Source organism: Triticum aestivum, chromosome 4B, assembly GCF_018294505.1.
Source record: "Triticum aestivum cultivar Chinese Spring chromosome 4B, IWGSC CS RefSeq v2.1, whole genome shotgun sequence".
NCBI classification, from domain to species: Eukaryota; Viridiplantae; Streptophyta; class Magnoliopsida; order Poales; family Poaceae; genus Triticum; species Triticum aestivum.
Window position 1 is genome coordinate 569,182,677 of NC_057804.1, and position 10,131 is coordinate 569,192,807.

Consider the following 10,131-nt stretch of genomic DNA (forward strand, 5'->3'; position numbering starts at 1 on the left):
GCCCAAAGAGGAGAGACCGAGGAAGAAGAAGAGACAGGTCATGTTTCACCCAGCAACAAGCAAGCACCAAGGCAGCCGAGGAGGGATGGAAAACAAGACGAATGCAGAGTGTGTTGTGCATGCAGCCTCAGCCAAGCGTTGGGTTGCCACGCAAGGGGTTGAGGGTGACGCCGGGGCAAAAGCGAGATGGTGGAGCGAATCAAAAACCGCACCCCTGAGGCCACAAACCCAACTTGTGGCTCTCTGCCCGCGCCCGTGGGCCCCACCCCCCTTTCTTCCTCCTTAAAACTGGACTATCCCCAATCCCATCCACCCTCAGCAGCTCCAGCAACCCGCGAGCCAAAAATCTCTCCTCCGATCGCGCCATACCTCGCCGCCTACTGCTCGTTGTCCGCGAGCGAGCGTAGCACGGTAGGGAGTAGCTGGCCTGGTCCAAGAAAAATCCAAACACAGAGCAGAGGAGCACACAGCCTCGAGGAAGGAAGAAACAGAGCGGCTTTGCTGCTTGGGAGGTGGCCGGCGAGAGAGATGGGGCAGCTCAGGGCGGCAGCGGGAGCCGGCGGAGACTGCCTGATCAAGCTGTTCGGGAAGACCATCCCCGTGCCGGACGCCGGCGCCGGAGACGTCCACAAGGTTGGTGCTCGTCCACTCCTCCTCCTCCTCCTCCTCCTCCTTTGTGTTCTTGTGTGTCGCTTGGAGGTCAGGTGATCTGGTCTGCCTATAGAATCTCGGGATTGGGAATTTTGATTGGTTTACTGAGCCTAGGAAAAAGAAGAAGTCATTTTTGAAGCCTGTTTTCTTTGGCTTTGGAGTTGATCATGGCGAGGAGTCGTATTTGGTTTACTCATCAGGTGTTAAAGCACGGAGTTCCCTGCCTATTTTGGGAGGTAGCATCATCTGTTAAGCGTTAGGGAGGCAGGTTTAGCTCCCATTAGCAAGAGAATTTCGCCTTTGCTGCTCTCTAATAGCAGCAGTTTTTAGTACTACATACATGATCTAGTTGTCTGAACATCTGGACTTTAGAAAGAAAGGCCTTTGCCTCTTTTAATAGGTCGTTTTCGCGTGCTTCCAAGGATTTTGCTGAAAGCAGCTACTACTATGTGGTGCCGTAACCTACAAGAGCATCAGATGCATCCGACTCTGGTGTAGATCATCCACTGCAAATTAAAGCACCATAGCTTCTTTTCACTAACGGATGAGAATCGAAACATGAATAAACTTTGTCAAATTTTACACTTGGGCATGGGGGAAAGCATGTGCAGTCACAGGTCAATGACCCGGATATTACACCGTGTGTGTGGACCTCTAATTCACGACAAAATTATTGCAAAGTTAGACTACATGTATACAAAGAAACTCATCAGATGTTCTGAATGTTTACAGGACCTTCAGCACAGAGGCAGCACCACGGCTGAACCAAAGGTGCAAGAAATCGCCCCTCAGGACTCCATGGGCTCGCCTCAGCAGCCGGAGGTTGTGGACGTCGAGGATCCATCTGCTGCCAAGAACTCAGCAGCAGATCAACAAGACGAAGAACAGGGGGACACGGCCAACCAGAAGGAGAAGCTCAAGAAGCCTGACAAGATCCTGCCCTGCCCACGCTGTAGCAGCATGGACACCAAGTTCTGCTACTACAACAACTACAACATCAACCAGCCGCGCCACTTCTGCAAGAACTGCCAGAGGTACTGGACGGCCGGAGGCGCCATGCGCAACGTGCCCGTCGGCGCAGGCCGCCGCAAGAGCAAGAGCATATCGGCCGCCTCCCACTTCCTTCAGAGGATAAGGGCCGCTCTGCCCGGTGATCCTCTCTGCACCCCAGTCAACACCAATGGCACGGTGCTCAGCTTCGGCTCCAATGCGTCCACCTTAGACGTCTCAGAACAGATGAAGCACATAAAGGAGCTCAACTCAGTAACCCGGACCGAGAACACCGATGCCCCGTCAGTAGGGTCTTCTGCTGAAGGATGGGCAAAGGGAGAAGAGTCGAGCCAAATGAACTCGAGGGAGAGAGTTGCAGCAGAGAGATCCGCAAATTGTGCGCAGCATCCATGCATGAACGGGGCAGCCATGTGGCCATTCAGTTGTGCACCGTCACCTGCCTATTTCGCCTCAAACGTAGCAATTCCATTCTATCCAGCTGCTGCTGCTGCCTACTGGGGCTGCATGGTTCCGGGAGCCTGGAACACTCCATGGCAGCCACAGCCACAGCCGCAGCCGCAGCCGCAGTGTCAATCTAGCTCACTACCTAGTGCTGCTTCTCCGGTATCGACAATGTCCAGTTGCTTCCAATCCCGAAAGCATCCTAGAGATGGTGACGAGGAAAGAGATACCAAGGGTAATGGCAAGGTGTGGGTGCCCAAGACGATCCGGATCGATGACGTAGATGAGGTAGCCAGGAGTTCTATCTGGTCACTTATTGGGATCAAGGGTGACAAGGTGGAGAAGGATGATGGCAAAGGGTGTAAGCTTGCAAGGGTTTTTGATCCAAAGGATGAGGCAAAGATGTCAAGCCACAGAGGTAACAATAGCCTGCCATTCTTGAAGGGGAACCCAGCTGCACTGTCGCGCTCAGTGAACTTCCAAGAGAGATCTTGAGCACCATCTGGAAATTCTTCATGCTGCCTTCTGCTACTATAAAACCATGTAGCATGATACAGCTGAAATTTTGTACATTAGATAATTGCATACTAGATAAGAGACATGGAGTGTTCAACATAGCTATAAGCAGATCCTGTAACTGTAGCTGTACTAGGTAACTTGTAGATAGCTATTTGGGTTGGGGAAGATTGGGAGCAGAAGTTCCTGTATCTGTAGATAAATATGATATATTGATTGGAATGTTTGGCAGGGCTACCTTTGCACGATAGCACCGAAACAATTGGTAGCTGTCTGATCCCATTGTATAACAAAGATGAGTCCACTGCATCCTTAGAAATGTGATACTATGTGCATATCTCCAGCTTGTTTCCATTTGTCTATTTCTTTCTAATGTAACAATTTGCACAGACAGCAGAAACAGTATCTGATGTATTTGTTCGTTTCTCCCTTTCTTTTTCTTTGTTTTCTCATCCTTATAGTTGAGATAATTGGGTTATGAAAGTGATGCAAAAAGTGGAGGAAGGCATGGAAGAAGGAAAGAAAGTGATAGACAACTACTGGATGACCCACTAACCTTAAATGTGACACCTAATATATTATCTCCTTCACACATACTGCAAGCTGTCCTGCATAAAGAAAACCAATAAGTAAAGATGAGCACAAAGAAAATCTTCAAGTCCATGCATGGTCTCATATGAATATCGTGTTTTTTTCATGGTCATATGAATATCTCAGAGGCGTACTTCAGTAGATCAACATTTTATCATGTGATAAGTAACATCAGGAGCTGACAAAAAAGTAATGTCTGAAAGTTGTGCCATCGTATCAACAAAGATACCAGTAGTCCTACAAATAAACAGAGTGTGGGCGGCGGGTATAGTCGTATAGACTGGTAGATACCACTAAACAGAATTTTCTATCTGTTAGGTAACATCCTACCTTTCAATGTCTCAACAACATGCATTATTGCCCCCATTCATTCTGCTTTTCAGTCATTGGCATCTGGCAGTGCCACTTCCACTTACACCATCGTCAACCAGTTTGACCTTTAATAGGCCACATGTTTGACCTTCTATGATCTATCAAACTTCCAATATAATGGTCATCTGATTGCTGGTCAATGGTTATCAGAACACACACAAAATGTGCAGCCCCCTCCCTCCTCTAAGGCAAAGACACACCCAAAATAAAACATACTACGGTAAGAAGAGAAGCATAAAGCTTTTCCAACAAAGCATGCCTCTGATTATCAATATTATTGACTCCTTTTTTGCTCTTTCAGCAGTCTTCTGATGATGAGAACACAGGTTTAGTATGATGTGCTAAAAATAAGTCTATTTTGCTGCATACTTAACAGGAAATCAACCGTATTTCCTCAAGTATGGGGGCGCAGTGGCCACCATGTCTATCCTTGGGACTTTCGGCCACGTTATGAAAGAAGTGATGCAATACTTTAAATAAAAGAGTTAAAGGTCAAACACAACAAGCAGTAGTCACTTTTTTATAGCACCAGTTGCCTTTTGGTGTCTTCACATAATTGGCAGCTAAAACCTTAAGGATGCAAACTTTACCAAACTTTTGTAGCGCACTTTCCCATCAAAGGCGCATAACAGAAAAGCTGCACTAGAGTGCTAAAGTGGACAACACTGTTCACTAGGAGAATAACTACTTTCAAGTCCTCAGTCCACACTAAGTATTTAACAAATTCATCATACTTGCTTTGAACACTATTTGTATGTGAAGACAAGCTTAATACCAAAATAAAATAAAATGGAAAGATATACGATAGTGGGATTTCAAACATACCCACCATAGACACGGTTACAGCACTGAGCATGTCATGCACAGAGCATGAAAGAAAGTAAGCATACAAGCAAGCTGATCTCTCGAGTGTTTGACTACCACGGAACACCTAGAACATGCAATTTGTAAATATTTAAATTTCAGGCCTATCTATGCATGAATAAGAAAAGAGAAATGAACAGAAACAGTAAGGTTTGGCTTACTATTACTCTATTAGTATGTATCATCACTCCTATAGTTCCTCTAGATCTGGAGCATCAGACGGTCTGTATCCTTATGCTATCAATTTAGCAAGCTACAGGTGAAACTTTTGGGGATAATCTGGCAGCATACTTCTTTCCAAATATAAACAAAAACTAGCAAGATTCGGATGTAATAAATTTTAAACAGTGAAATACAGTATGCATGTGGCATGGTGCTCTTAAAAGAAGATACACGTATCAAGGATGGTGGGTTGGTGACTTCTGATGAAGTGATTTAGCATATCAACAACAATCAATAAACCTACGAACATAAATATGCCATGATCACTGGACAATCTTAACATGTGAAGCGCAGATCTATTTACAGTTTTAGACTACTAAAAAATTCACGTTAACGCAACATTTTGTCTATTTCGAACTGTAGAAAACATGCAGGGAATTGCACTAAAATTCCAACTCAGACACTGAAGTTAATTATACTCAGGTTTGAGATTTCAGAAGCAGTATAAGAATGTAGAAAAAAGTTTCAGGAAGTACTGCAAAAAATCCCAAGACAGCCAGTCATTGTCGCTTCAGTGGCATCACCATGCCTTGGATCTGGATATTGCATCATTCGTGGGTTGCGAACCAAGATCATACATCTGCATGTCTCCACATCCACTCATATATCTGTGGATACAAATGTCAGATCAATCAATTCACATGGAAAGATTGCATTATCTGTGCAAAATCCTGTATACGGTGACCACACTTTCGAACTGGGGCATTCAACACAAAAAAGTAAAAGCCCTGAATCAGGATTCAGTATCTTTGCCCATCATCCTGGCGTCCCTGCCAAGTGCAGCTAAGATGACACAGCTCACGTAAGTCACACAGCTCATCCTGATAGTCAATCCTCTAGATTGTGGACAAAAGAATGCACAAAGCTTCTCAATACATGATAACCTTAATTCGGTATTTTACAAAAACAAGTCACCATAAGTCTATAAGTATATACAATAGCGTATGGGTTGGTTGTATCAGTTTTCGCCCTGTTTTCCTTAAATTAACCGGGCAACTCTCTTCTTCTTAATTAATAGACGAGGCAAATATTTTGCCTCCATTTCAACAATAAAATAAAATAGAACAAACAAAATTCAGGTCAGTCAGTAGATTATCTGGATCACAACAATAAATCAAATTGAACATTCTTCCTATGGCTTTTACTTGCATTACTATTTCCAGATAAATTGTATGATTGTAAAATTGCCATGATAAAGAAATGGAGTAACAAAAGATATACTCCGTATTGAACACAACAGATATCGGGCTGCAAAATAGCAGATTCTTTTTCCTCAGATAATTCACGCAAAGTGTCAAATTACAGACAAATAACTGATAATATTTGACACAGCCGTCAACCAAGCTTCCTCTTCACAGATTCGAGACAAATGCTCAAAGCTGGTTAACATCACATCAGATATGTTCATTTCTTCATTGGATTTTGCAGCCCCCTGAATCTGGCCCTCGTCGAACATTCCCAAAGGCAGAGAGTTCAAAAAGATCCATATCACGTCCTGAGGAAATCAGACAGAGTTACTTGGCAAGTTGGGTGTCTGAATAAATTTTGTGCTCAGTGACTGCTTCACTAAAGGCAGCAGGCTCATTCAAGGTAGACATTACTTACCTGAAACCCGACAATATGCGCTTCTCTGTGCTAGTTCAGACTTGGATATCTCAGTATTGTTCCCTTTAGATCGATTCACAGTAGCCTGCAAGTACGAATTGATATATCAGTTATGCTCTATAGAATAAACTGATTCGCATCACAGTAATGACTAATATACTGGTGACTACTTCAGCGGATCTGTGGCTGAAGAAAGTAGCACCCATGCACAAACAATGTGCGAGAAGGTAGGCATAAAATATGAAGTTTGGTTCTCTCACTTGCCTATGAGGATAAACAGAATAGCCAGCTGGACCACTGGACCATGGTAGTATCCACTATCTTGCTCTAGACATAGCACATTTTCAGGAAAACAACAGACTGGAGTGGCCAAACAGGGATCTGTGGCTACTAGCGACTACTTTGAAAGATCTGTGTCTGAAGAAAGTAGCACGCATGCACAAACAATATGCAAACAGGTAGGCATAAAATAGGAAGTTTGATTCTCTCGGTTGCCTATAAGCATAAACAGAAACAGTCTGCTGGACCATAGTGGTATCCATTATCTTTCTCTAGACATAACCAGCATGAGAGTATCCATTATCTTGCTCGAGGCATAGTACATTTTCGGGTAGACAACAGAGACTGGAGTGATCAAACATGGAATCTGTACCTGCAAAACCTGGCAGTTCTCCAATGTGCTCTTCCCGCCCTGTCAATTGAAAAGCGTCAGTGATACAACAAGTTCAGGAAACAAAAACGTGCGAGTGGGCAAAAGCACTACGGAAATTCATCAGATGTATCAAGCAAATAGCAAGCGAAGCTTCTTAATTGGGACCTTGGAATAGGGCACGATGTGGTCGTAGTCGTGGCAGAGGCAGCCGGGGCAGCCAACGAGCTTGCGGAAGACGATGTTGCCGAGCGCGTCGCGGCGCCACCTCTCGGGGTCGCGCCCAGGCACCTTCTCGGCCTTCTCCCAGCACTGCTGCTTCACCGCGTGCGGGAAGCTCCGGGGCTCCGACGCGGACGGCGTGTAGAGCAGCTCGTCCAGGTTGGCGACGGCGGAGGCGGAGGTGGAGGAGCGGGGGGAAGTCGGCCGGGCCGTGGCACCGAAGGACTGCGGCGGCGGCGGAGACGGGTGGTCGGCGCGGCGCCGGCGCATCGGCTTCCGGCCCACCATTATCTTCCTATCTGGAGGAGGATTCGGTTTCCGGGGTTTATTTTGAGCCGTTCATTTCCGAGATACTTCGAGGCAGGGCCTCTCCTGAAAAGATGGGAACAGCTCGAGCAAAGGGTCTGCTCGCACTATCCAGATTTTTATTCGGAGATTTTTCTATAGTGCTATTTTGTGTAGGGCGGTCACATGAAACTGAAAACACATTGTCCGGAATGCAATACGGGGACCGGATAGCATCAAATACTTTCTTTTTGAGTGCCTAAGATCAAAAGAGGTATGGCGACATTGGAGCTGATTGATGTTGTCAAGAGAAGATGTACACAATTCAAATCAAGTGAAGAAGTGGCGTATGAACTATTAAGCTTTTCCTAGAGAAAACTGATGTCCAGATCTTAGGCCTTCCCAAATTAAAGGAGGTTGTGGCCACTGTGGCATGGTACCTATGGTTTGAACACCGGAAAAATTACCATGGAGAGGACATCCAAAAACCCGCACAAATTGCTCTCGCTATCCAAGGACTCTCAACTAACTTTAGTATTGCTTGTTCCACTAAGGCAAAGGTACGTCTTGAATCATGGGAGAAGCCAAATGCATGGTGTATATGAAATTAAAATGTAGACGCTGGCCTTGACCATGATCTTCTTGAGCGATCGGTGGGGCAGTAATCCGAGATTACAGCGGAAAATTTATTGTGGCAGCTAATGAACGAGTGGACATATGCTATGATTCGTTCACTTCAAAGGCATTGGCGGTCATATTTGGCTTGAATCTAGCCAGAACCACTGGATGCAGCAAGATCGTGATCAACTCGGATAGCATGGAGGTTGTGGAAGCTTTGAGAGTAGGCAACTCCTCTTCGGTGGCAAGTGCAATTATTGATGATTGCTATACGATGTCGTCAGATTTTAATCATGTAATTTATGATCATTGTAATAGAGAGAGTAATAAAGTAGCTCATGAACTCGCTAGGATAGTTAAGTTTTCTCCTCTTCTATCTGGATGGATTCGGCACCGGATGTACTGCTTCCATTACTCCACTAATGCTAGGAGTAATAAACTTGTATGCGGCCATCGCGCCATCGACGGCCCCGGAACCATTTAATCTGATATGGGACATCCGCCTCCCTCTGAAGATCCGGATCTTTCTACGGCAATGGATCCGCGGATGCCTCCCCTCTGGGGTCGAAGTCCTCAAGTGTAGTGTCCCGGGCGATGGATATGTCCCATCTGTGGCACGATCGAGGATGCTAACCACATCTTCTTCTCGTACTCTACTGCCCAGTTCATGTGGGCCTGCTTCCGCGAAACGGCCGGTGGCCAGTGGTGCAATACCAACTTCCCCGACTTACTTGCGGAGCTGAATGCCTCCCCTCCCTGCTACCGCCATATTAGATGGTTGTGCGTTGGGATCCTCGCCTGGACGCTTTGGAACATTCGCAACAAGCTTGTCATTCAGAAGGTTCCTCTTTGACGTGCAACTGACGCTATCTTCAAAATGTGTGGCAACTTGCAGCTTTGGCGGTCGCTTAGCCGCCCCCGAGACCGGGACGTCATCACCAACCTCCTCGCTAATCTTCGCTCGATGGCGCTCCGTGTGGCTCCCCCGCTCCCGCCCCCTCCTCTTGAGCCCGACTAGGCTGTCGGTCTGCTGTGCACCTTGCACCTTGTGAAGGAAATATGCCCTAGAGGCAATAATAAAGTTATTATTTATTTCCTTATTTCATGATAAATGTTTATTATTCATACTAGAATTGTATTAACCGGAAACATGATACATGTGCGAATACATAGACAAACTGAGTGTCACTAGTATGCCTCTACTTGACTAGCTCATTAATCAAAGATGGTTATGTTTCCTAGCCATGGACAAAGAGTTGTCATTTGATTAACGGCATCACATCATTAGGAGAATGATGTGATTGACTTGACCCATTTCGTTAGCTTAGCACTTGATCGTTTAGTATGTTGCAATTGCTTTCTTCATGACTTATACATGTTCCTGTGACTATGAGATTATGCAACTCCCGTTTACCGGAGGAACACTTTGTGTGCTACCAAACGTCATAACGTAATTGGGTGATTATAAAGATGCTCTACAGGTGTCTCCAAAGGTACTTGTTGGGTTGGCGTATTTCGAGATTAGGATTTGTCACTCCGATTGTCAGAGAGGTATCTCTGGGCCCACTCGGTAATGCACATCAATATAAGCCTTGAAAGCATTGCAACTAATGAGTTACTTGCGGGATGATGTATTAAGGAACGAGTAAACAGACTTGCCGGTAACGAGATTGAACTAGGTATTGAGATACCGACGATCGAATCTCGGGCAAGTAACATATCGATGACAAAGGGAACAACGTATGTTGTTATGCGGTTTGACCGATAAAGATCTTCGTAGAATATGTAGGAGCCAATATGAGCATCCAGGTTCCGCTATTGGTTATTGACCGGAGATGTGTCTCGGTCATGTCTACATAGTTCTCGAACCCGTAGGGTCCGCACGCTTAAAGTTAGATGACAGTTATATTATGAGTTTATGTGTTTTGATGTACCGAAGGTTGTTTGGAGTCCCGGATGTGATCACGTACATGACGAGGAGTCTCGAAATGGTCGAGACATGAAGATTGATATATTGGACGACTATGTTCGGACACCGGAATAGTTCCGGGAGGTTTCGGGCATATACCAGAGTACCGGGGGTT

The 10,131-nt window shown here is 45.5% G+C and overlaps 2 protein-coding genes across 2 annotated transcripts; one reads left to right on the forward strand and one right to left on the reverse strand.

Moving 5' to 3' along the window:
- The first annotated feature begins 229 nt into the window (after window positions 1-229).
- LOC123093309 (cyclic dof factor 1) lies at window positions 230-2,962 on the forward strand. The gene is made up of 2 exons (XM_044515235.1): window positions 230-633; window positions 1,384-2,962. Exons 1-2 carry the CDS (start codon window positions 529-531, stop codon window positions 2,596-2,598), a joined length of 1,320 nt encoding a protein of 439 aa, XP_044371170.1. The 5' UTR covers window positions 230-528; the 3' UTR covers window positions 2,599-2,962.
- Window positions 2,963-5,911: 2,949 nt separating this feature from the next.
- LOC123093310 (uncharacterized) lies at window positions 5,912-7,547 on the reverse strand. The gene is made up of 4 exons (XM_044515236.1): window positions 7,091-7,547; window positions 6,926-6,964; window positions 6,274-6,358; window positions 5,912-6,163 (listed from the first exon to the last, which is right to left on the reverse strand). The coding sequence occupies exons 1-4, from the start codon at window positions 7,430-7,432 to the stop codon at window positions 6,081-6,083; spliced, it is 549 nt and encodes a 182-aa protein (XP_044371171.1). The 5' UTR covers window positions 7,433-7,547; the 3' UTR covers window positions 5,912-6,080.
- Between the last annotated feature and the right edge of the window lie 2,584 nt (window positions 7,548-10,131).